Here is a 27,976-nt window from a genome sequence, read left to right as displayed (position 1 = left end):
TCTTCATAATGGCAGTGAAGACCAAAAACCAACCAACCAACCAGAACCACCAAACAGAACAACAACAACAAAAACAATAAATCTTCTTATGATCCATGTGTACATACGTCCTTTTAGTGAGTGTTTCTATGACACATGTGTGATGGATGACAGATGCACCTTTCTGCAAATATCCTGCCCAATGCATTCATATGAAAAGTTTCAGACACTCAACAGCACACTATTGTTCAGTAGTTGACAGATTGCTTTGAAGATTACAGCAAGAAACTTTACTAATATGTTATTATTGCCGTTATTCAAGCCATTCCTTCTTTAGAAGTTATGAAGTATAGATTATGAATAGAATCTGAATAAGCACATATTTTCTTTGTTGTGTTAATGGCCTGGCTGAAGTCCACCAAAACAGGTTTGTGTGTGCAGCTGATTGTTTTGTTTCAAACCTCTGGCTAATTTATACACGCTGGCTTGAAAAAGGGCACTCAGCACAGATCTGTTCATTTGATGCTAACTCAGCCAGGACAATAGTCCTGTTTGAGAACTCTTTTAATTGAGACATTCTTATACTAATGAAAACAATTTCATAATTAACACTTGGAGGAAATTTCTCCTAGTAATAGCCAATGCGAGAATTATCTTTGTGTTCCTCCTACAAGATAGAGTATTTCTTGTGTTTATCAAAGCCTACCCAAGTGACAAGAGATGGTTCGGTAAAGTTACAGTATTGCATGAATGAACCAGTTTCTCTAATAATTTCTAGTTTCTCTGATGTGGAAACTTGCCCAGACAATTAAAACAGTTAAGCCATGACCTAAAGAGACCTGAAGTTTCTAAAGGCTGACCACTAAATTCCACCAAGACATGCCCATGACCTTGGTTTAGGAAAACTGCTGGAAATAGATTTTTTTGCAAGATTCACAGCATTTTCAGCCTGATTTGAATAACACAGCAGTGAGAATATTTTCATTTTTACCACCTCCCATTTTGGTGTCCTTGCATTTCAGCTCATTAGCTGATCAGCATCCAGCAATGTAATTGCATTTTCTCAGACCTAAGTTCTTAGGAATCTGGCGAAAGAGCATCAAGAACAATTTTTACCCAACAGGCAGGTGGGCAGACCACATAGTCGAGTCTCAAGAAATGCTCAAAGGCCTGGAAATAAAGAACATGTGAGGTGGCCAAAATAATATAACTGCCCTTTAGTCTTTGAAAATTTCCAGGAGGCACTGAGATAGTTTCCTGACGTCAGGATTTTTTAGTCACCAAGTAGTCCCATGAAACCTGGGCATCTGCCATAGTCCTGGCAATTTGCTTCAGAAGAACTTTTCCCAAGCTCATTGCATCCAGCTGGATTAGTAAGAGATGATACCAAGAGCTTGAAACACCTGGTGTTCACCTCTATTCATGAACTTGCAACAAACCATTGTAAGCATCTGATCAGATCCTCCAGTTCCCAGTGCTATGCAAATGTAGGCCAGTAAACACACCAGCAGCCCTCACTTTTGTTCTGTTTTGTTTCATTTACATGGACTTGGAGCTTGCAGGAGACTCCCCCCAGCCATTCCTGGCATAGGAGGACTGTGCACAGTCACACAGGACACCTGGAGCCTGAGTGTGATCATAATTCACGTCTGGACTGGATAAAACATATTTGGGTTGAGGCTTCTGTCTTTAACTCAGCCTTTTCCCTCTCTTTCAAGACTGACAACAAAGTGTCCGCTAGCTCCAGTTGTGATATTAATACCTTTTAGAGATGTTTTTAAGTATCTAATTGGAGTATGACAGCATGTTGCCTCACCACATCTAGGCTACCTTCTGCCTTCTCTCCCTGCAGCTTCTGGAGGAGTGCAGGGAGCGGGGTGGGGAGGAGGAGGGAGGACCGCTGTTGTAAGCGTGTGTGGTACAACCAAACACCTGAATCCTCCTCTTTCCCTGTCCTTTACTTTATTCCTAAGCCAGAAGTAGTTACTGCCTTTCTGAGCACAACGTTAAGTCATCAAAGGTGTTGTGCCTGCCAAATTACTCACTAGAGATGGAGTTCCTTTGAGTGGTGCTCCTCTGGAGCCATTGCCTCCTCAAAGCACAACACTGACACCACACCAGGTAACCAAATAGGAGAACTAGTTCCCAAGGATTTGCAGGCTGTGGGATCTGGCATCTCACTCTATTTTTACACAGAGTTAAAATCAGTGGAAATGTGTGCCTGTGAGTGACCTTAGACCCAGGCTCCCAAATGGAGACATTCATTCCTCCTAAGAGGAGCAGACACAAGCCCTTGGGTTATAAAAGTGCAAACCATTTGATGAATTCTTCCATATGTAAGTTTCAAAAGACATAAATACAGGCCTGCAATTTCATTTTGGGGCTGGCCAGAGCCCGTGTGTTCAAGGGAGGCACCTGGAAGCAAGGCACTGAGAGAGAGGAGGCTGGCGGGAGCGAACCTGGGTTAGACCTTTCACCCAAAGCAAACGCTATTTGCTGTGCCAAGAACGCTGCTTCACCTGTCACATCCTGCCTGCCCGTCTGTCCTGCTCTTCTTGCAAGATCCCAGGCTGGAGCTGGCACAGACAAGTGAAACTGCCTGAGCCATACCGTGGGTGAGAAGCTTTCTTCAAGGGAGTTATGCTGCTCAGGGAATCTGGCAGTTCTGTAAATCACAAGACAAACGTTCACTGTAAATTAAGGCAGCATCAGCCAGGCAGAAAACTCTGGCGGCTGAATGTTTTCACGCATTATAAATAGGAGTAGTTGCCTTGTACAACATGAAATAACCCAGAGATGACAGGATGTCCCTTACGTTGTAGCTATAGAGACCCCCCTCCATGCACCTGGAGGAAGCATGCACTGTAATAATATCACATGTTTTATGATCATTGCTTAGGCTTCAAAGACAAATTCATCTCCTTTTTCTTGGCTACTCTCGGGTGAAATTGATTTTGTTGTTGGCTTCCTGCGCTAGAGAGGGAACAAAGCTTTATGCATTGTTCATCTTCTATCAGCATTGAAGAGAAATAAACAGCTTTAAATTTAACATTTCCATGGCTCCAACCCTTATCAAAATACTATTGAACCTGTTATCAGACTGAGGCTTTATGCCATAGCCCAGTGGAAACACCCAAGTCTGTTTCAAGGCTTCTCTGTGGTCAAGAGAGAGCCCTGCAGACCAGGCTGGGAGTGGGCTGTCAGCACAATACGTGGTGGAGATGGCAGTGACTCTGACTTCCAGAGGGTGTTCCCCATCTTCTGCTCACTTTATAACAGCAGAAAAAGCCTGGCTGTCCAGGACTCTGGCACAAGCAAAGCATGCTGAAGGCAATGAGTATCGTACTTTGCTCTCCCTGTTGCAGTCAGTCTGCAACTTTTAAATTTCCCCTGGGTTACAGCAGCATCAGAGGGTCTCGTGTTGTTTGCAGCCATGGTTGGGGGCCACAGAAGAGCAGTGCTTTCTGATGCTCCCACAATTTACCTCTGAGATTAAAGTAACCCACACTGCCTGGCAACCACCAAGGTCTTCACAAAACACCCTTTAGTGACTTCAATCTATGACCTAAGAACAGAGTTCATGAAAGTCATTAGCAAGCACGACACCAGCTCAGCAAAAACCAATGAGCACCCTACAGACAGGCAAAGTGGAGGCAGAGCATGTTTGCTTTGCAGAACGTCCAGAGGACACGTAACAATGATGCTGTGCTGATGAATCGCCTATCTTTGCCTATTTGTGGCTCCACTGGTTTACACCAGTTGTCAGCTTGGCACGTATCTCAAGAACTGATGCAATACACGAAGGACCTCAAAAGCACAGCAAGCAGGCAGGAACCCAACTCCATCACGCACAGAGGGGGTTAGGCAAGGGAGACCAGAAAGTTCAAATGCTCCTGCTGTGAGCAGTCCCAGTCATGGGACTCTTTGGGATTGTCATGGGGTGCCTCAGGTCTGGCAGCTGGCAGATGTGGTGAAGGTACTCGCCTGGGGCCACTCGGACTGCATAGCTGCAATTGCACAATTGCAGCATAGGAAGCGCGTGGGACTCTGAACCCTCCCACGAGATGTTAATGGGAGAAGTGTTCTTCTACTCTGAGATTGCACCGCAGTAAATCTGTGTCATCATTTACAGATTGACAGGACAGCTTTTTTTTTTCTTTTAATTTGCACTCTCCTTTATCTTCAGGTGTCCCAGTTCCCTCAAGCAGCAGTGTCACTTACTCCAAGACTATTGATGAGCATTTTGAAGGCTTCAAGAGGTGAAGTCACCCTATGAAAACCTTCACTCTTCAAAAGTAAAAGGACATTGGTAGGCGGTTAGAAATCACTAAAAACATACGTTTGGTTCCTGACCTAGTGCTGGAAAACTCTTGTATTCCTTCCCTAAAAGATAAGAGCCAGATGTAGGCTGGAAGTCAAGGACAACATGGTTTCCCATTCTGAAAGCAGGTCTCCTCTGCCATCAGTCTATTTTTGTACTTAACGACAAAATCTTGTTTTCTGTGATGGAAACCCAAAACATAGCATTCATCTTTAGCTGGTTTGGCTTTTTTCCACTGCAGTGCCAGTAACAGCCTCCTGCAAAAGGGAAATGGACATTTTCTCAGAAATGATCAAAGAAACTCGTGATTTCACAGAGACACGAACTTTGACTGTCATTTGTATACAGGGAGACAAGCAATAGAATCAGTGCATCTTCTGCTACTTACACTCTCTGTGTGGCAATATATTCTCTTATATACACTTTACATCATCCTGTGTATGTTGGCTCAAGCACAATTATTTAGAAATATCTCTGGAAGAAGAGCATGAGTGAAAAACTGAAATGTGATATAATCCTAATAACTCCTCAGCAACCTTACATAGCTCTTATCACAATCTTCTCTCCTCTCACTTAATTTTGCTGCTAAATCCCTCATGCTTTCTCAAGCTACTTATCCTTGCAGGCTGGAGGTCAGGTTGCACCCAGAATGGCAGATTCTCCTCTGATAGCATGCCCAATATGAGGGAGATTCCCTGCCTTCAGCAAGTTTTTAAAATGAGGTTATTGATTTCGCTTTGCAAACGAATCAAAGTAGATCACCTGACCAAGTGCAATGGGATTTCATCAGTGGGGTAAGGACAAAAGGTGAAGGGTTTTCTGTGGAGCGCCGTGCAGAACAAGCATAGAAAGAAACCGCCGGTGCTGAAACTCCTAACTGCCCTGGAAGTTACTGAAGAAAACAGAGTGACAGAAACACCAGTTCTTCTGTAAGTTTGTTGAGCTACAGTTGTTTAAAATGATGTAAGATTTTCCTAAAGATAATCACCTAATACAATTTACCCTCTCTACATTGATTATCTGATCTAGGATATGAGACCTTCAAGTACAAAAGGGCTTTCATCTCTTTGTGGCTGCAGAGTACATGGAAAGCAGGCTGTATGATCTGAAATACAGGACAGACCCAAAAGGAGATTTTCCTGTGAGGTTTAATACACAAACTGTTACACTATCTCATAACAACTCTGTTCCTAAACTCTGCCCTGTGAGTAAGCTGCTGGAGAAATACATGCAAAAGAAGAAATAGTTACAGGCTAAGGAAAGTCTTGCAAAAAGCAACTAATTTTGGAGAAACAAATATACTTTCTTCACTGGGGATGTCTCATGCACTATTCCCATAATCAGCGCTGGATTATGGGTCATTTGCACCCCTCAAACCAGGGTCTGGCACCAGTACATTCACCCAGGGTTATGGGCTCTGCCAAAACCAAAGATGCTCCATCCTCTGGTTTCTGGAGGGAGTTACAAAACTCCAGGTTCCACAGAGCTGGACAAATTTTCCTGCTACAGCACCTGTTCACATCAAAGGAAAGACGCTCTCTCCCACCAGATAGAGGGCAGCGCCTTTCAGTGCCTGTTTCTGTTTAGGAAATGCACGGAGCTCTCCCCAGGCTCTGAAGAAAGGCAACTGAACCCAGCAAGTGCAGCAGCAGGGCCTGCCCCAAGGACGGCCCCATGTTAGCAAGTCAAAATAACCATATTCCCGGCCAAACCCTTCCACAGGTGTACACAGGACAGGGTGGCTCAGTCACAGGCACCTTCAGCCTCTCCGAAGATCCATGGCCGAGGCACTCAAGCCTCCCAGGTTGTTCCAAACCTGGGACGTATCCCAGGCTGCAGCAAGGGAGAGGCAGGCAAAGCTGTTGCTCTTCCAGCTACTCTGGCTCTCAAGATCCTGGCTCTGCTCCCCAGCATAATTTCCATTACCTTGAAGAACGATCCAAACAACTCCAGTAGCATGATCAAAAGTGTATGAAGAAGATCCAGAGGTGATTCAGTATGTTGGTGCCACAGAGACATAAATGTACTGATGTATCACAGTCCTCCCCATTCCCCCTGCCTCCCACACAACCAGCGGTGCCACGGGAGAGGCCTCAAGCACCAGCTCCCCTTGCAGCAGCAGAAAGTGTAACTCTCCTTAACACTATTTCTACAATTATTACATCTGACCACTAACTGCCCCCTTTGAAGAGGGCAAACCCAAAAATGTTCCAGTATGTTAGAAAAAAACATTCTCTGGAACTGCAGGAGTTAATTTCCTGCACCCAAGTTTTGTATGCTTTTGCTCTTTAGAAACTTTCAGCTGTGGAGTGTTAGATAAAGCCATAGAAAGATCCCTGTTATTGTTCCCTTTTCTTGTTTGTTTGTTTGATGATTCTTCTGCTTTGCTGCTGATGGCACTTCAAACTGATCAGAATAATGACTGTATTTATTGGTTACTTGAATTGTTCAGCATATTGAATTTCATTACAAATATCTGGAAAACATTTCTATTCAGATGAACCTTCGTGGCCCTAATGCTGAAGGATCGATTTGTCTCACAAGATGAAACAGAGGTCAGAAATTCAATGCAATCTGACGACATTCTGTTATTCCACTTATTATTATGGCAACATGCACTGGTACCACAAGTGTTAAGGCTTGCATAAACATTCCCATTTTAAATCTTATTTTTAGAGATTGCAGCTCAGTCAGAGAAATTTGCTGTAGGCAGAACTTGTCATACAAATATTCAGCCTAAAACTAATTTTCTTTAACATGTTTTAACACCTTCCAAAACAAACATAGACTTCAGCACTTTTAAAAACACAGTTCTCTATATCTTGATCTAAACACAGGGCTTGATTCAACAATGAGCAGCTCTAGTTTGAGGCTAATGTTAAGTATATTAACGTTAATTGAATTGGGTTACTCTAGAAGTAAACTAGAATAACATAGTGGTAGATGAGACTCAAAGACTCTTTGTTTATTAAAAACTCTATGTGCCTCTACTTGATTCTACTTTAACACCAGCTTGAAGCCGGCTGACCTCTGCTCCTCATAACAACCTGTCTGAAGAGGAGAGAAATCCTGGTTATAAAAGCCTGTTTCCAGACGATCATATGTTATTTACTGAGGCATCCAACAACGCTTCAAACTTGTGTCAGCCAAGATAAGTTTGGTGAGTGCATCTCACACCTCCTGTTCCCATTTACTCAAAATGAAAACCTCCTTTGAGGGATCCTGCCTTGCACAGAACACAAAGCACCACTGACTTCAAACAACCTGAGCACCGATCCTGCTTGCTCGCTAAAGCAGGTGAGAGTGTTTCTCATTTTGTTCAAGATGTTCATAAACATTCTTTTAAACATTACAGGCAGCTAAAGAAAGGAACAGCTGAAAGCACGCGAAAACAGACCGCACTGCAGTAGCACACCTGAGCTCCAGTGCTGCCTTCGGGTTGAACACCGAGAGAGGGCTCAGTCCAGGGGAGCTCCACGATATCCTTCATGTGAAGCACTCTCTGCAAGCCCTTGCTGTTCTTCTCCCACTATAAAGGGAACTACTTGGTTAGTTCAGGTTGGGGGAGGCTCCACTGGATGGATCTTCCTTGAGACTGTAGCAGAAAAACAACAGAGAGGACTGCTGCCCGGCACCCCACTTGGATTGGCAGCAACTAGCAACAGTGCGTTTGAAAACTGTCTTAAGCTAAAGAGAAGGTTACTTTCCTTTCACTATCAGTGCTCCTCTGGGTATTTTCAGCTTACGTGGGTCTCACAGAAGGTGCACGTATGTGTTTTTTACTTCAGCTTCTGTCCGACACCAACACTTCTGTGTCTGTCGTGAGCATGTGTGCATCTGTGCACGTCTTTATCCTTGTCACCACCCCCGCTCATGACATAAACAGCAAAGCATCTCCTGTCCTCAAACTATAGCCAGATGTAACAAAAAATTACTGCATCTCCAAAGGCAGTCTGGGTTGTTGGGACAAGGAGGCAAACTACACTTACCCTGCATGCCCCTGGATATATGGGATAATTAAGTGTACCAGTAAGGCTTCACCTGGAGTACTGTGTTTGGTTTTGAACTTCCAGTACAGGATGGATTTTAATAAACTGGGGAGAGAGAAGCCCAGCACTGCTGAGACAATCGGGGGCCTTCAGCACATGTCCAAAAAGGGGCAGCTGAGAGAACCAGGCTTGTTTAATCTGATAAAGAGGAGGCTAAGGGATGATTAATAGTAGCCTACAACTTCTTATAGGGTATTTGCACATATGAAACAGACCAAGTCTTGGCAGTGCCAGACAAGGTAATGAGGGACGAGGACCAAAGACTGTGGCTCGGGTCAGACATTAAGGGAAAAAAAATAAAAATACACATTTTACTGTGGGATAAGGCAAGCTACCCGGGGAGGCTGTGCAATCTCCATCCTTGGAGGTCTGTAAGACTTGGCTAGACAAAGCCATAGCTAACCTGGTATAGTGGTGGAGGTAGTGCAGGAGGCTGGACAGGATGACCTCCAGACATTCCTTCCAGCCAACATTTCTGTGACAAATCATAAGTCCTATTAATTCATAGTAACTCAGTCACTGAAACAGCTTCAGAAGGAAATGTGGTTGCTCACAGAGAAACAAAAAAGTCTACGCATGTATGAAAAATGGACTCTGGGCCTTGCAAATCCGAGCAGGCCAAATGAAGAACATTCACTCAGAGATGAAGGAGAGTGTTTACTTTTCCGGCAATGTTGCCTTAGCAAGTTTAAAGTCATCAGATAACATGAAGTGAACAAAACCCAGCCTCGCTGAAAACTGGGAGTTCTCCATATTTCCTGCTCAGAGCTGGAATATAAAGCCCCAGCAATACAAGGCTCATAGAGGAGGGCTTTTTCAGACATTACAATACTTTATACAACATACTGGGGGTTAAAGATACTTTCAAAGGGATAGATCTTTAGCTGCACAGTTAACTGCTTTTGAATTCCAGAAAAGCAACTTTGTGCACATTGAACAAAAGTCTTACGGCTACTTCCAAAATAACCTAGGAATCCTGAACCTATTTGTTTGCCACTAGAAAAATTTCTACAGTCAAGTTTCAGACTGTGTCAGGGCTTTCAAACTACCCAAAGTTTCTTGTGCTCCTTCTCCCTGTAGGAGACTTTAATGAGACAAAGCTGTTTACATTTTTTCAAACCCACTTTATTTCCTGCATTTCCAGCTGCAGCCCACAGTTTGCACTTAAGTACTGGCAACACCAGATTTTCCAGAGTTATCATTATATGACCACAAGCAAATCTTTCAGAAGATTTGTAGATAATTGGAAAGGATGCTATCAGTTTTATTTGTTTGCTCGCTGCTTACTGTACGTGCATTATGTGTTAGGTACAGTTTAAAAGGCTACAGCTGGACAGCAGAAAGGAAGGCGGCTTTGCTCTGGCATGCAAGCAAGCAGCTTGCTGCAGCACGCGGGGCAGGTGAAAACCACGAAGGTAGGGGAATAGAGAGCAGGGAGCCTGCAGGCTGGCTGGGGGCTCCCAAAAGGGATGGGAGACTTGCCTGTAACAAAGACTCACAAATAACCCATTGGGTGCCAGGGAAAATCACGGTTTCCTCAGGTGTCAAACAGGACCATGCAGTCCAGGAAGCTGCTCAAAGCTCCACAGTACAAACAAGAGGAAAAAACAAGCCTTTGCGGACAGAGAGTAAAGATTTATTTCTGAACACCAGAAAATTAAAAAGAAAAATTGAAAAATCTGTCTCCTTCAGAAGATCAGAGTAGCCCTGTCAGCAATTACCTTGCTCTCATCTTTATTCTAATCAAATCAAGCATTTGACTGGAAGCCCTTTTGATATTTCAGGCATATTCCCTTCAAGGAAAAGGTGCAGGTATATCTGCCTCTACACTCTGAGCATCTCAGTTTTCTGTCAGCACATATCAGCGATCTCAGTCTCATTCTAGCACTGACTAAGGGCTTCATACCATTAACAGTAAGTGAGCATTTCCACGTCATTTAAATAAAAATGCAGCTTGGGTATTTCTGAGAATTTTCCTTGAGGTGAAAAATAGTGATTTTTATGGAGGAAATTCATAACATTTCTTTTGAAATTTGGACGAGTCATTATCACCATATTGTTAGCCATTCACTGTAATGTGGTTTGCTGTCTGCATGGCTTGACAGAGAACACATGGAGCACTCAGGAATTATACACTGGCCTGTTAAATATGCAAGCCTAGTCATTTTTCTGTTTTTCTCTCCGTGAAGATTATTAAAGCACCTCTATGCTGTTATAAAAATGTGTAAAAAGAATGCTCATCTGTGCTAGTCTGAAGATTCATTTCACCTTATCTTAGATTTCTTCTATTTCATGCTTGTTTTATAACAAAAAAATCAGCAGCTGAACAACTCCAGGCTGCTCTGCAATAACAAACTAGGACAGAACACAAAGGTACCTATACACAGCCTTAGCAAGAATCCACTCTTGAAGTATCCAAGAGGATTCTACACATGAAACTTAATAAGGCTATTTATAGATTATGAAATTCTCCTGTCAGCATCCCTTTAAAGTTTCTCAGCATAAATATCAACTGTCTTGCCGGACAATTGGCGAGACGTTAGGAGGCTTACTGCATGCTGTGCTGCGAAGCTATCTAGTTTTAAAGAGCAAATGACTCATTTAATAGATATGGTTCTGTTGAAAGAACATTCTCCAGAGCTTAGTAAGATGTTTAAACCACATTAACATTAGAAATCAATGAGCCAAAAGACTGGACAACTGAGGTCATGGTTAATGAAGACAGGCTTCAATTTTATTTTCAGATCCTGTTTTGGTCTAATCACTTGACCTCATTTTTAAACATGGTCTGGATGTAATTCACCATTTCAGACAGAGACTGATTGTTTTTCCCACTGTTACTTTCTTCAGCAATTTTAATGGTATTAAACCTGATTTACACCAGAGGAATTGAATCATATTTGCTGATATTTTCAAAGAAATCTGCCACCCAATACGCACACACCCACAAAACACAATCCAATTTAATGCTGCCATTTAGAGCATTTCTGGGTAAATGATGTATGTCTGCTGGTGGCTATGTGACATTAAAATACATAGGAATGAGCCCATTGTTTGCGTTCTGAGTGGTAGATGACTCACTCCTTATTGTCCAAGCCAACGTGGACTGCAATTGATGAAATGGCATCTTCCCCACTGGAAACAAGGTTGCTTCTGGTCTGTATGCTGACTGAAAGCACATTGAACAGTTTTTATATTAGTTAGTAATTATATTTATGGTCCCATACTCATAAACAAACATTTCAGCAAATAGGCTATGAATTGTTTAGGTGACAAGCCACCTTGAGCCATCCATAAGTTCCTTTTTGAGCTTTATGACAGGAGAAGGCACAGAGGGGAGAAAAAAAAAAAGGATATTTGTATCTTTAAAAACTGTATTTCCTACAAAACGAAGATAGTGCAAGTCTGAAGTAGCTTTTTGTTGTGTGCATATTTACACTGAACCCCCTACTGAGAAACTCTTAGCTCTTAGCAGACAAAGGGATGACCAAAAATCTAGAAGCTATGTGACAAAAGATAGTCACCAGTCATAAATTTCAAATACAGATTCATTTGAAATCTATTAGGGAACAAACTTGAGCCCAGCAGCTTGAAGTTGCATGCTTTTAGCACTATTGCAAAAATATACTTCCTGGAGCACCGTTCTCACACACAAAAGAAACATTTATTGTTTAAAAGAAACACCGTGTCTTGGGTTTGTGAAAGGAACATCCATCATCTTGAAAGAATGTCTTTAGAGAGAGAAACACAGCCTTGATGAGGAGAATGCAGATCTCTCGGCTTTCCAAAACAAAAAAATCATAAAAATACACTACCTACCAAAGCTATGCCTGAGCTGAAATAGCGTTAGGTGTAATGAAAACCTCAGTTGGTACACTAGTATTTATTCCTGGACAACCCTAGTGTCACATATTTATCCTACTAGCAATAGCTTTGGTCACTCAAATAGTCACACATTTTCACCAGTTTCAAATAGAAACAAATATGAAAAGGACTGAGCTCCTAACACTTTAGATTTCAGACTAACCAAATACCCCACGTCAGATATTAAGCCTGAATATTACAGACCTTCTCCCACATTTCTGGTCAGGGCTAACTCTTTCTTGAGGTAGTCTGACAATTGTTTTCTATGTTCCAAACAGTGGCTTTACAAAAAATAAGCAAGATAGATGAATATTTATAGTTTTATTAAAATTCTAGTCTTTGGACATATTCATTTGTCATCACTAACAACACAACTCAAATATTGCCCAGGATTACTATTAGTGTATTTTGCATGTCCCACTTTCTGGCATGGTACGTTTCTGCCTCCTTACTCTCTATCATCTCTCCTCAGATTTATTGCAAAATGCTTCCAGCTGCTCTGCAGACACAAGGACCCATGAACTGATATAACAGAATATGCAATAATCTTTTGGGCTTTATGACATTGGTCAGAAAATACCCATCTGCTGGCTTTCAGCCTTTGAGATTTAATGATTTGCTATTTTATAACTGGAATTCAGAAAAACAAAACAAAAAAAACCCATGAAACAGATTTATAACCTTTCTGCAAAACTAACACATTCATATTACTCACCTATCAGCCTCAGTTTTTTCCAATTAGGACAAGGTCGATGTGACTTTTACTAGATGAATTCTATGATACTATATAGCAAAGAAGCCTTTCAATATCAATGCTTAGTGGATGAAAAAGGCTCACATGCCTGAAAAATGGAACAAAGGGCATAAAATTACTTCCCTAGAGAAGTCAATGAGATAAATAAGATTCCAACACTGAAATGTTTGATACCTTCAAGTGATTTCTAAAGTGAAAGGGTATGAGCAATTAAGCCCACTCATTCCACTCTCTGGTCCTGCTACTTCCCCATGATTTGGTGCAACAGCCAGCAATGTTCTCTGCCTATCTGAAAGGAAAACCAAAAGAAAACCTAAGCAAATGTGTCTGCTCCCCCCCCCCCCCTTTTTTTTAATTGATTCCCTGGTGAAGATATTAGAAAACTGCTAGATACGGTTATTTTAGAAATATACATTTTTGACTGGTGGCTTAACTCATGACTCAAAAATTATTCATAAAGCTAGCTATGCGGTAAGACACCGAGCGTCTAAAGAGACTGCAAGAGAGCAAAGATTTACATTTTGCAAGGCTGGAATGTACCTCTACCACTTTCTTTTTCTAGAGCCACTGTTATGAGCAGCATAGGAGCAAAGACTGAAAAATGTTTAGGCCTTCCTTCTCTATGGCTTTGTCTAAACCCACACAAACCTGTCTCCACTGTCCAGACCAGGGGTCTATTGCAGCTCACTGTGTGTACCTTCTGGCTCATGTGCCATTGGATTCTGCTTGAGAGAAAAGCAAGTGAATGTGCTAGGAGAGAGAAAAATAAAGGCCTTGTAGGGAATCAAATGAACACAACCTGTCTGCATAGAGAAAAGAGCTGAGATTAAGATTTATTTTTCCTGGCAAATTCATTTCTTGGATTCCTAAAGTACACATTTCCCCCTCGGTTTGCATAATCTGCTCCCAAATACACAGAAACAAGCTTTTGTCTGAAAAAAAAAATTGCTTTTGAGTTGAAAAGACATTCTTTTCCTTCTAGTCTTTGCTGTGGAAGAGAGAAGCTGGGGTAACAAATAACTTATTTGGCAATAATTAATGGTTCAGATGTTTTCAAATCACACACCAGTTCCAGGGTTCCACTGAATTTCTTAGATATCAGAACCAAAGTCTAATTTCAGAGTATTTGAGAGAGCTCATGAAATACTGCTGCAACAACATCATAACGCATATAGCAACGTTTTTACAGACTGACAATTGTTATTCTAAGAAATTGCCCTACAATACACTAGCATGTTTATGTTACAAGTAACTTAAACATTTCTTTCCAAAACAACTGGATTTGGGGTACAAAGAAAAGATGACCTAAGATATCAAAAAATTTATATGAAATAATGCACAAGATGTATAAAGATTCTGTATAAAGCTATCACATGCCTACTAACAGTAAGCACAGAATAACTAAGCTCTCAGGGACAGAAAAAAATAGCAGAAATTACTGCTGATTTTTGTAATAGTGGTCTCAGAAAAAAACACATACATAATAAAATGCAGTCCACAGCGTGAGAAATGTCTCAATAAGGATCCCTTCAATAAGGATCTACATACAAATCAGGGTGCCACTTTTAAGGCAGAAGTAAAACATTTGGTAATCTTGCCATGGTTTGTGTTTGTCACTTTTACAGAAGTAAATACCTGAGCTGGTTGGTTTGGTTTCTGCATCTTGTTATTTCACAGCATTGCCTGCTGTGCTGGTAAGACTTTGTTGACATCTGAAACACTTCCCTATTACTGCTTTAAGTTCAGATCACAAAAGCGTCTTTGAAGTAAATTTCCAAATCCTCCCCACTTACTGTGCTTTGGTTCATATGGATTGGATTTATTGCACAGAGCCTGGCGTCCTTCCAGATAAAACTAAACCAGAGCCCACCTACTGTATGATTGCAGCCACCAAAGGCTGTCCAGTCATGGGACTGCACAAGAAAGAGCCTGGCAGATCTCCCATCCCATCCCCCAAAGCATAGGTCATCAACACTAAATTTTTCTAGTGCTCCACACTAGTTGCTAACATAGACTTAGCCTTTGCCTCCACATGTCTAGAAGAGGTGTTTTTATTAATATCTCCAAGAATTATTCTTAAAACATCAGATAACTGAAATGTCCAGTTAAATGCACTTTACTTATGCCAAACCTGAACCTGTATTATGGTGTCTAATAAATATTGCATCTACACATCATTAAAACAGTAACAGCCAGGTGAAAAACTTTGTTCCACAGTGATAACCACTTGAGGAAGAATCACATGCCCCTGATGAAACTACCCCTGTGAGGAAGTGGTCAGCAAAGGCATTAAGAGATTTGTAGACAGTTTTTGCTTTCGTTAAACAAAGTGTTCTCTATTGGTGGGAAAAGAAGAGAAAGAATTACTGGCAATCCTTGCTGCACAGGTAATTATAATAATGCTTATTTTCAGTAACTGATAGAGACAAATGCTGAAATGAATATTGGACTACAAACTCTTACACAAATCTAATAGCTTTCCTTCAGAAAAAAAAAAAGCTTATTCTGAAGGTCATTTCAGTTAGCACAGCTTCTCAAAGAGGCCAGTCCTCACAGAAACGTTTTCACAGACAAATTGTTAAAGTTGTTCAGCACTGCTGTTTTGGCAAGGTGTCCAGCCAGATGGGTTTGCTAATGACTCTTGTAAAGTGTTTAAATCAGAATCTAGTGTAACACATGACTGCCATGTTTAATTACTCTAAGTTAATACAGCTTAATGGATATAGTTGGGTAGATAAGAGTCAGTTTTTGATGAAAAATACAAAGGTTTTTCCGTTTCAATATAACAATACCAAAGCCTTGATTTGCTGCCCATGTAACCTTTCCTAAGAGCAGTTATTCAGAACAATCATTATAGCAGGAATAGACATTTGTTCAACTTACGAACCATTTCTTAGCCAATATAACAAACAATGGATACAGAATTTTATTTGCATCAGTTGAATATATACTGTAACAATTCTACAATTTTCTGTAGGCTTGCCTGAATGCATTTAGCTGCTGAAAGGAAACTGGAATACAACCATGATTTGGAACCATTTTCTTTTTTTCGTTATTGAAGGATAACTTCAAAGGTTCTTGTTAGCTTCATTTCATTTTGTAAACTTGCATTTCTTTTTTGGAGTAGACTTAGTACATATAGCTCAATACTACACACAAAACTGTAGCAAAAGAGGAATAAAGCAGTGAAAGCTATCATCAGTCTGCTTTCACATCTCACATATGCTAACACTGCAATCAAATCTTCAATTGCAGATAGAAGAGGATGGCAACCTATCTGCTGTTGTGATTAATGTAAAATAATACACGAAAACTAGACACCTTTTGAAAAATATTTCTTTAGAACATATTCCACAGTAAAGCAGTTTCTCTCATAGGTCACTAAATCAATGCCTGCGAACAGTCGAAATAGCTTTTTGCTCCTTGACCTGTGAAGCTACCTCCTCAGTTATAGCATAGGCCAAATCAAAGAAATCCACTTTGATAATGGTGACAATTCCTCATTGTTAACGATGGACTGATTGCTCGAGGGGTTTGGACTCTCCGGATTGAGAACCTTGATGGTGAGCTGAATGGAAACCTGAGCTAGTGACAATGGTTGTAGATAATACAAGATAAAATAATTTTTCAGGTTTAGATTTTTAACATTTATTAAAAAAGCAGGATGTATGTTCATTTCAAATTAAACAGTTAAAAATGTTAAAGCATACAAACAAATCAATTGTGTACTAGCAGCATCCAATTGTTAGAATTTTCTAGAACTCCTCAGTACAGTCTTGGCAAGCTAAAAATATTACAGCTTGCAACCAACTGACCTCACCATAGTGCAGATAAAACAAACTTTATAAAATCAACAATTTAAGGTTAAATAAGCTTAAATAAAGGTGTTAAATACAAGACACTTGATCAAAGCTTCTGTACAAAGATAAACAAATTTGGCATTGTACAATTGATTGGCTGGCTCACACCATACATGATTCCAATAGTTAAGCAATATAACTGTTTAGCTGAACATCAACTATACAAAAGTAACTGAAGTTGGGAGTGGGCTAACCCCAGTGAGCCATTTACAAGGCATGTGAATCTTTAGAAAATCAGAACACTGTTTATATTCAGGCACCATTTGTTCCTGCAAATAAATAATCTCTAATGTATCTGCATCCAAACTAGTGTTAAACACATCAGTGCTAACATTTTATAAACACAGCTTTTTGACTATTCACTATACCTCCATTCTTATTGCTATGACAATGTGGACCGTGGAAATAAAACTACTGTACATACAAAAAAATAGAGCACCTTTTAAACATTAAAGTATATGTCTGGTTATTCTTTTTATCTTACAATACTGAAGCCCAAGCTAATGTAAATTGCTTTAACATCTTCACCAGTGCACCTGAAATGAAGGAACTAAAACCCCAGATATTCCTCTTCAGGCAAGCCCTAGCCAGCGCATCTTCTAAAAATGTCTAAAATGACACTAAGAATTTTTTTTACATTCATCTTCACACAAACAAATATCTGCTATTCTCTGCTTTCTTCATATGAATTTAAAGACAGATTATCACAGTTCTCCCTTTTTCAAATGAATAAAGCTGGATAGAGAATGTAGCAGAAACACCTAAAATGGATTGTGAACACAGTGAAATTATTATCCCGCTAATCAAAAAAATACAGCTGTTACATTACAGCTGTTACAAGTAAGTATTTTCGAAGGGGGTCCAGCCATTAGGATTTTTTGTCTATTGTATTGAAAAACCATTCTGTAAATTTCCTCAGTTGAGCAGCTGCTGTTTGAGACTCCTCTTGAAGTCTCATGTTATCTTGTCTCAGATGCTGTACCTCTGCTTGGAGAACTGCTTTGTCCTGTTTTTCCTGGTTAATAAAGATACAAATTGAAAAAAGCGAATAGTTATGATTAGAGCAATTCTTTTTGTTGCTATTATTTCTCTGCAAGTCATACAAGTTATATTTTGTTGAGCTCCCTAATCCATTCTGACAACTAACTCTAAGCTGATTCCCAAAATATGCTCCAAGTACCTTATTCATTCTAGGGTATGTTGTTTTGAAACTAATGCAATCTAAAAAGAAAACTAGATGCTACTTCAATACAAAAATTCTAGGAATTCATTCAATTTAACAAAAACTTCAAGCACTAAAAGGATGAGAAGACTTCGAGTATTACAGATAATATGTGAGAGCCCAGGAAGAAACAAAATTATCTACTTTCAAAATCTTCCCTATAATGATTATTTTCTGAATAAATGCAAGTCTCATTTCTACCAGTCCTGGTAATGTTTCCAGTTCAGGAATTAGATAGCAAATGAGACAAATCAACTCACTGTCATACGATCAAGACACCACAAGGCAACAAGGATGACAAATCTAGAGTGTTAACTGCTTAGAAACAGAACCTGCATGCATATCCCTATCCTTTGTCAAATCCAAGGTACCATAAAATGGAGATAAAGTACCTTATTTATTCTGGGGTATGACTATAGGTAGGACAATTTTATTTTGGAGTAGTCAATGACCTGTAAACAAGTCAGCCTTATAGCAACTTGTCTGTGTAACCATTCCCACAGGAATTTCTGCACTTCAGTGTTCTGATCAGCCACGAGGCTCTACTATTCATTAATTGTCATTATGCTATCTATTTGAACTGATGCACTTTTTTCAAACCTTTAATGAACTCTGCATAGAAATCTAGCTATTAAAACTACAAAGTAATAATACCATTAATGATCTCTTACCTTCCTCAGGTCAGTTTGTAGTTGCCGGAGGATCACTTCCAGCTGGTTAACTTTTCCAGTCAGAGTAGTTGGAGCATGCTCCCTATAAAGTAAACCATTATCTTCACTCCAGGTCACTTAAAAACAATTTTCTCCCCCATTTTCTCCCCCAGCTTTTGCAGAATAAGACTTTCAGGAATAACAGAGAAAACAAATTAGTTTAGGAATAGTTTGGGAATTAAAGATAAAAACAGCAATAGTGGAAAACTATTACCAGAACATAAACCTATTGCTGTAATATCTGAAATATGACACAACCTCACATGCAAACCTAGAAGAAATTAAAATAATTTTAAGAAGGAATGTTTTAGGTATTATTTGCACATACCTTCACAGTGCAAGTCAAACTTGCTGCTAAATGTTGTGCTGAGCACATTTGTTAACAAGCTGCTTTCAGATAAGGACTGTACTAATCTGAAGCAAGCTGCAGCAGTAATTATTGTAAACCAAAAGAGCTGTTAGAATTCTTTTGTCTGGTCTGCAGTTGTGTCATTTCCAGTAAAAGATAAACCTACAGCTTTACAGAGACAAATATTTTGCTTAAAGGTCAAAACATATGAAATATTGCCACAGGTTAATCAAATGCATGAGTGAAGGAAAATACTGAGAATAGCTTCTGTTTCCTGTATGACGACAAGCACTGTGGGAGACAGTATCACATACGTTATAGATGAAATTAGCCGTAACGTGAATTACTTTGTCTAAAAGAGAGAATCTGAAGAGAGAGTAGCTTTATATTAAGAGCTGAATCAGCTGTTTCATGCAAGTGCAAAAATCAGACAGATTTGCCCATGCTTGAAGTGGAACATCTTTTTTAAAAGTCTTTTAAACCCTATTGATCACTTGGCTGGTAAAAAATGTGGACTTAGAAGTCGTTGAAATAAATGCGTTTAACCATGTAAGTTAATTTGTGTAAAATTGCTTCAAATTATGATGTGATAGCCTAACAAGCAAGAAGACTAAAAGCTTTCTTTTTCCTCCATTTCCTGTTCTTCCACTCCTGCAGTTGAAGAGCAAAACTAATCAAAGATGTTTTTCTTCTAAGGTGTGCTAATTGACAGACTTTGCTCCTCAATCCCTCTGTTTTTAAAACAAGTATACTTCCCACAGCAGAAAAGACAGGGATAAAAAAAAAAAAGATAATCTAATCCTCTCACAGACCACTGGGTATGAAGAATTTGGGCAGTTCCCACAGTTTTCAGTTACAGATTCTCTTGATTCATTTCTCTCTGTGTAAATGAAAAACTATGGATTTGCAAGTAGCATTTTTTCCCTGAACATGAACAATTGCAAAAGGTAAGTTCCAAGGTCTGAGATGTTTGCTGCAGATAAGGATGTTATATACTACAGAGCTGAGCTCCTGTCATCAGTTCTATCCAGATGAAAAAAAGAAATAAACTATTACTGTATAGGAGAAATACCGTGAAAAATTTGGCTTTGAGGTGCAATAGATCAGTGCAGGTTAATTGACTTAAACTCTGCATCAACCTGCACTCCGCACTATTCTCATGACAGTGCTTTATCTGGCTATACTACAAATTTCCTAGATGGAACTGGTCTGAGGTTGGTTCCAAGAAACAACACTTTTCAAAAGTAAAGTGAAAGTGTGATCAGTCTGCCATCGAATAACAATGAAACATGCATACAGACAATTTGACATCATGCTTTTTGAAATAAAATAGTAAGACACATTTACATAGTTTCTAAGTTTCAAAGTTTCCTGTTATGATCATATAAATAGCAAAAATACTTATGGAAAGACTAAGTTGCTGCTCACACAAGCAAAGTAGTGTGCATTACACACAGATTGCTTTGGTAGATTGAGACTCAAAGACGAACTGGACTCTGTCCAGTAGCTTCACAATCTAAATTAGGACTGTAAAATTGTTAGGATTTTAGTTATTTATGGCACATATTATGCAAGACAGTGTCACTGAGTGGATTGTTGATGTTAAAAAGCTTGTCAATTCCCTATAGGCAATATCTGTCAGCTGAATAGGAGTAAAAAAGCTTTCTTAACTTCCATAAACCAGTAGTTGGACCAAGATAGTTCCATCCAATGTCTTATTTTCTTCCTCGGGTCTTGTAAATACAATGTGCTAATTTCAAACAGTTTCAACCAAACTAAACTTCTTATATCCAAAGATCATACGATAAACTATATCACTACATTCTGAAAAGGCAGTGTTCATCCCTAACATATCAATATCAAATGTAACATTAGAATCACTTCAGCATTCTAGAACACTGACCTGAACAAGAATCTCTCCTACCCATTCTCCTTATACAGAGGACAGAAAAATGGGAAGGTTTTTTTAAATGTAGTACATTTAGTTTTAAAACCTGCACATTTTCAGAGCAGTGGTACTCTGCTTTCTATACTCTTCTGATTTCTTTCTTTACATTAACGTGTTCACACTCTCCTCTCTTTTCTCCACTTTTTGGCTGCCCAAATTATCCATTTTGTCCACTTATGTCTTTCCATTTCCTTCTACATGCCCTCCCTTTGACAGCATTAAAGTTAGGGAAAAGGACATGCATCGCTTTCTTTCTGTTGTTCTGGGGAGTGTGTGTTATATTCCAACAGTAATGGGAACCTCTGTCCTACATATATTTTTCCTGTATCACCTCTATCACAAGAAGGAAGAGGGAGAAAGAACTCTCACCACCACGTAACATGCAACATTAGGAGAAAATCAGTGGTTTTTGTTGTTGTTGTGTTAAGAAACATGCTTTAATTTTGACATACCCAGTAGCCTCGAGGAAATCTTTTCCATCTGTGGGACTCTCATCCAAAGGTAATTCTTGTGTTCCTTCCAAGCCCTGAGCTTGCTGCATATCATCCAAGGTACAAAAAGATGCTACTCTCTGATCTGTAAAAAAATAAAAAAGTAAGATAAGGATATGTTTAAAGCTAGATATATAAATATATATAAAATAAAAGGCTGTATTACAGCCAGTATCCTGGTTCAGTTCGACAACAGGATGTAGGTTTCTACATCACAGCTTCGAATACAATCAGCAGATGTAAAGTATATTCCAAGTAGTTGGCTTCCCCACATCTGCATCCAAAGGCAACCTCAAAGCAATTTTTTTGTGTCTCATATTTGTTTGGACCAGTTAAGGCTGATACGAATAGTAAATTGGTCTTGATGAAATCCACAAAAAACAGCTTGAGAACTCAGGGCCACAACCAATGACAATAATTCAATGAAAAGATTTGCATTTTCCATGGACTTAAAGCCCTCAGATTCCTCAGAAATCTGCACTGTTCAATTTGTACCATTTTGTACTGTTTACTATAGTCTCAAGCATTTGCAGAACCTATTGGCCATCTGCATACTTAAAAAGCAACAAATTCATATTAGTTTTTAATCAATTGAGGTTTCTGTTATATATATTACCAAGGCACACTATTACCTGCACTGGATTCCACTAGAAAGTAATCTAACAAGCATCTAAATAATTACCTATGGATATACAGTGTGGTTGCCAAAATACATCAGTCACCACGTAATAGAATTATGCCATGCAGATCATCATTGCACAGAATGGGAGTAAATGATGCATTCATTAGGATTTAATTTGTCTTCTATAAAAACATCCGTATTCCGTGGAGATCAATTTAACTTATTTCTGTCAAACAAAATCCATGTCTGTAGGTTTGTATAAATTCAGGTGACAACATGCCTGCCTTGCCCTTTGTCCCCTTGCTCTACCACCCCACAGACCCAAAGCTTGCATTGTCATGCAAACGTGCAAACATAGGAAATATTAAAGAAAGTTTACAAAAGGTAAAAGTCATCAATCCCAGATCATCACCTAGAAACGGCGTGTGATGACAGAACGGCCCAAGTTCTTCATCTGAGTCAAAACCTGGAATAAGATTTAGAATGTTCCTATAAACAAGACAGTCCATCTCCACTAAAGTAGCTGTGGCCCTTATGTAAAGTTCACATGATGAATACTCCCAGGGCAACTCATGCTGGCTCTCACCACCAGCCTTGCAAAAACATTTTTACACAACACCAACATTACAATAAAGCATGAGATGGCACACCCAGTGTCTCTAATAATAATACTCAGTACTGTGACACACAGCGTGACAATTTGGCACGACACACAAAGAGACAATCCTCCAAACCCCAAGAACCTAAACAGCAAATACAGGCCAAACCATTTTAACTAGGAAGAAAAATTTGTTTTAATACTTGTACCAAATGAAAATAGGAAGCCAGCAGAAAACTGTTCAAAGGCATTTCTTAATGAACATTTTTTAAAGGAATAGCAAAGAGTAACAGTTCATTTTATTACATAAGGAAGAAAAATTGGATGCCATCGTTTACCCAATTTTAAAGACCACAGATCATTTCCTCCGATTTTATCCTTATTTCTGACTAGGCTTTGGCAAATATGAACACAATTTTTTCATGTGTTGACAATAAAGTAAGAATATAATTTTAAACACGATCAATTTGAAACATATTAAGTGGGATAGATTTAATTAGTATAGATAAACTAGGTTCCCAACTTGAACACAATATGTACACTAGAAACAAGGCTTTGAAAACTATCAGCCTGACAAGGGTATGGGTCATAAGTTTGAAGTACATATCAAATAATCAATTTCACTTCTGTGGTATTCACATTTTCATTACCTTTTGACAGAAGAAAAGAAAGTCAGCAACAAATGTTATGTTGCTATTTTTTCTATGGGCACAAATAACGTGATGTGTGACATTGCATCTCACAGGCAATTCTACTGTAACATAAAAACATGAATTTTACTTCCACTGCGGAGTAAGCCTAATTAAAGAGAACGGCCACTTGTCTGGCGTATTTTGTCAGCTGAGAATATGTTTTGTCAGTTTATTCAGGAAAATATCTTTCTCCTGATGGATAAAAGCAGGTGTAAAAATAGATGCATGCAGCTGTTAATGAAACCGCACAAGTTTAAAACCCATTATTTTAAAATATTTTTATATTACACAACAAAAATACAAAAACATGGGTGCTTGCAATGAAGCTTAATGTGTAGATTGACTCTTTCTTCCTTGTATATTCCATAAAGAACTTCAACTGTAGGTCATTAAAAATAGTAACTCTTAGAATAGGAAATTAATTATTAAAACTTTTCTATTTACATCATAGATTTTTCAGAAATTCTTATCTTTATAAAACTTGAAACCATATTATATTCCTCAGGTGAGGAACAAGTCACTACATGGCCATTAAAAAATAGAAAGTCTCCAAACACACAGCATACTATGTAAATTCCTGCGTTGCTCTTCAAAGAACAGCTACTTAATTTTCAAAAGCCTGGTTAGCGTCAAAATCATTCTCTGAACAAGTTTGTGACAAAAACTTTTGTAACAACTCGTACATCAACAAGATCCTTGAGTAGCAAAATATTTTTCCTTTGAATACTTTTCAAGCACTTTAAAAGATATTTTTATTTTTAATAACTATATCATCTCACTGATCTCCACACAAGTATTCATGCTTAGCAATAGTTTCAGCAGTTCACTATTTAAATCAGAAATGCTTTTAAAGCTCAACTGTGGTCAAAATTGAACTTGTGCTTCAAAGAGCAAAATCTCCCAACTGATTCTGTTTTCATATGTTCTTAACAGAATTGGCTTGACTCTATCCACAAAAATGAAATCAAAGCTACTTTTTGCTGACAGTTAATTTTTTGATAGAATAATCAAGGGTATTTCCGACTATGATACTGTAGGTATAAGTTCTGCTTCTTCCAAATTATGAGGACACCTCCTATTCAAGTGGTATGTGCATGCTAAAATCTCAGAGCTCTAATTTTATCTGGGACATTCTTACCAAACCATACAAAGGACCCATGCATAGAAAACTGTTTGAGAAAACGGTTCTCAAATAGTCTCAAAATGAGGCTGAGAGAGTTGAGGCTGTTCAGCCTGGAGAAGAGAAGGCTTTGGTGGAGACCTTGTACCAGCCTTCCAGTAACTAAAGGGGGTCTACAGGAAAGATGGGGAAATATATCAGGGAGCATAGTGATAGGACAAGGGGTAATGTCTTTAAACTAAAAGAGGGAAGATTTAGTTTAGATGTTAGCATGAAAGTCTTCGTTCAGAGGCTGGTGAGGCCCTGGCACAGGCTGCCCAGAGAAGCTGTGGATGCCCCATCCCTGGAGGTGCTCAAGGCCAGGCTGGATGGGGCTTTGGACAACCTCGTCTGGTGGGAGGTGTCCCTGCCCGTGGCAGGGGGTTGGAACTGGGTAATCCTTAAGGTCCCTTCTAACCCAAACCATTCTGTGATTCTATCATTCCACAAAATGTACTGGTGTTTGTACAAAAGCTTAAGCAACTGTTGATTTAGCAAGATGAGGCAACAGCTGCATCTGACTTTCAGGTAATAGAATTGTACAGCTGTAGCCACTCAGAATTTCAGTCTAGATTTTTCATAGTTTCAGCCCACTAACAAAGGCCAGGAAAGAACTCCAGACATTTTCATGTACTGCAAAGCACAAAAGGCTGAAATAAGTATAGTGCATGAAGCATCCCTTTCACTATTAAAGCTAAGGTTATCCACATACATTGACATATGCATGGAAGCAAAACAGAGCTACACAGGCATGCATTAAAAATTACCAAATGCTAAATGAGTATTTTATTTATCTAACAATTTAAAATATAATTATTATTAAAATAATTCTCTCTTGTTGAATGCTTCACTTCTTTCTCGTTATGTTCTGTGTAGCATTACTCGCATTAAGCTATAAAGATTTTTAAATGGAAATATTAAAATAATATTAATTATAGTAGCACAGATGTTTCTGCAAAGATAAACTGGCATTAAGAAATACTACACTCTGATTGGCGTGGCTAGCAGATGCTCATAAAAATAACCTGGAAAATAATCATAAAGTGAAACCACCTATTTCAATGAACTAAATTAGAGATATCAGAAGGATTTTCTTAGGTTGTTAATTCCTGTAATATGATTTACAAAACACTATTCTTTGTAAAGCAGAATACAACCAGCTTAAAGTAACAAAAATAGTAAAAAGTTCTATTCGCCATAATAATTTTTATGTTTGGGTCAACCCTTTTCTATAACAACAGTAACAGAAGTAGACATCTAGGAAGACTTCACTTTTTGTTCCACAAGTTCTTTAAAAGATCCAAAATTAGCCATCAGCAAACATCATTAGCCAAAATTAGCCATCAGCAACACATTGAAAACCTGTCCTTCTTTTCTAACTTGTGGATCTACCCGAAGGATAATACAAAAACAGAATTAGAAAACAAAACAAACAACATATTCTCTCCTTTTTCTTTATTCTTTTCTGAGATTTTCCTTTTTCTTATTCATCTTTCAAATTTATTCTGTAAATCCCCGTATCTTTATCTTTACTCAGTTCAAAAAGTTACTTTATTTCTGTTTCTTACTCATATTCTCACTTCAGTTGCCCTCCCTAAACCCTCCTTTTTCTCTTCTGATGCACAGTCACATGAAGTTCTATTTTTTTTGTTTGCCTTAGGGATAGATACAAAGATATTACCACAATCAACTGCCAGCATGTCAACTGCTCCCCTGTCTCTCTGCAGCTACTACCAAAATAAAATACAGGAATGGAAGTAGCCTATCCATGTATGAAAGAAATTGAAGGATACCCCTTGCAACTGACCGCAGGAATTCTGAAAATCATCTCTGGATAAATATCAGGATCAAATCTATGTCCTGCAATGGAAGGCAGTGCAAATACTTAAAACAACATTGCACTGAACTCTAGCTTATAGATATTGACCCTCAGCAGAAACAGCTCAAGCAAAACCTCTTACAGATGCAGCTTCTGGAGCTTGGGGAGTTAACCCCTGCACAACTCTTCATTGCACTTCAGAGACCCGTCCACATAACAGTGGATTTTCAAGAAGAGTTTGAAGTAAGTATTCTGCTTCCCACAGAAGTTCTTGCCAAGCAAAGCATTAAAAATGAAATCCTCACAAAGTAAAAAAAGCATTATCATCACACTTTCAATTAAATCAGTTATGACTGCCTCATATTCTGTCCCTCAAACACTTACTCCACCCTTGCAGACCAGTTTAGAAACAGCTGTTCTACATAAGATCAAGGTGTCGGTAGGATAAAGGCTAATATTAATTATAATATTAATTAATGAACAAACTCCTCAACTGTTCAGGCGTGGGGGGAAGAGAGTTAGGCTAAAGTGAGAACCCTGTTCTCATTACATCCATGAATAAATTCTGAACACAGATGATGGTAGCAAAAATGTTACTACTGTATTTTATTCTTCATTCAACTAACTCCAACAAACAGCTCAAAAGGCTATATATAATATTAACCAGAATACAACAGCATTTTAAGACAGACAAACGAAGGACTGCAAGACCCATGTGGATTTTGAACTGATCAAAATGTCGAAGTTATCAATATATATATATATTATATATATATACAGAAATCAAAGGGAAAAAACTCTGACCTTGGAATCAGTTTGGTAATACTAATGAAATAATATTAAGAAAAGACCTTGTAGAAAGAAAAAACTAAAACGAAGCCTAGGTTCTAGAAAAGAATATGACTTAAATATCAGCTTGATAAAGCCAAACTAGAGATTAGTTTTAACATTAAAAACAAATGCTACCCATTTTTGATCCTTTTTATTGTATTTTTTTTGAGACCGTCCTATATAAAATGTGATCCCATTTATCAAAATAGTTTTATATTAATCAGTTTATGATTTTTAGAATCATCTACTCTCTATTTTCCACGTTGACAGAATGCAGAACAGTAGTTCCAAGCTATTTTTAAATACTAAGTTGAGGCAACTCCTCATTTATCACCATTAAAATACATAAGGAAAAAGGATCTGCCAATTCATATCCAACCCACTCCCTCCCAGTGAATTTTTTATGATATCCCTATCAGTTATTCTTTTTTAAATGACTTTCAAATTACAAGACATCAGATAGAGAAAGTTGAGCAAGGGCTTAAAAATTCCACTCCTAGTCAAAAGTTTCAAGTTGCAGTACTATGAATCTAGTCAAAACATTTTACAAATCATCCAACATACATGCGGGCATCTCTACTGCAGAGTTCTAAACAGAAAAGAATTATGTTCCTTCATACAAAACTATTATTTACTGCTCAGATTCTTCTAAGAATTTAAAGAAAAAAGGAATAAAAAGTTTCCATCTTGCAACTCATACCATCATTT

The 27,976-nt window shown here is 38.7% G+C and overlaps 1 protein-coding gene across 5 annotated transcripts in view; it reads right to left on the bottom strand.

Moving 5' to 3' along the window:
- Positions 1-15,870: 15,870 nt before the first annotated feature.
- The window catches only part of SIPA1L2 (signal induced proliferation associated 1 like 2), a 139,425-nt gene continuing 127,319 nt past the window's right edge, over positions 15,871-27,976 (bottom strand). For 3 of the 5 annotated variants that reach the window (XM_048047247.2, XM_048047249.2, XM_048047248.2), the window contains 3 exons: positions 21,509-21,632; positions 18,721-18,802; positions 15,871-17,842 (listed from right to left, as the gene is read on the bottom strand). In XM_048047247.2, the coding sequence (XP_047903204.1) occupies positions 17,696-17,842; positions 18,721-18,802; positions 21,509-21,632 (353 nt within the window). In that variant the 3' untranslated portion in view covers positions 15,871-17,695. Of the gene's footprint in view, positions 17,843-18,720; positions 18,803-21,508; positions 21,633-22,581; positions 22,636-27,976 lie in introns of all 5 variants that reach the window. The other 2 variants (XM_048047245.2, XM_048047246.2) reach the window with 1 other exon arrangement.

This window comes from Anser cygnoides, chromosome 3, assembly GCF_040182565.1.
Source record: "Anser cygnoides isolate HZ-2024a breed goose chromosome 3, Taihu_goose_T2T_genome, whole genome shotgun sequence".
In the NCBI taxonomy this organism is placed as follows: Eukaryota; Metazoa; Chordata; class Aves; order Anseriformes; family Anatidae; genus Anser; species Anser cygnoides.
This window is presented reverse-complemented; position numbering and strand designations above follow the sequence as displayed.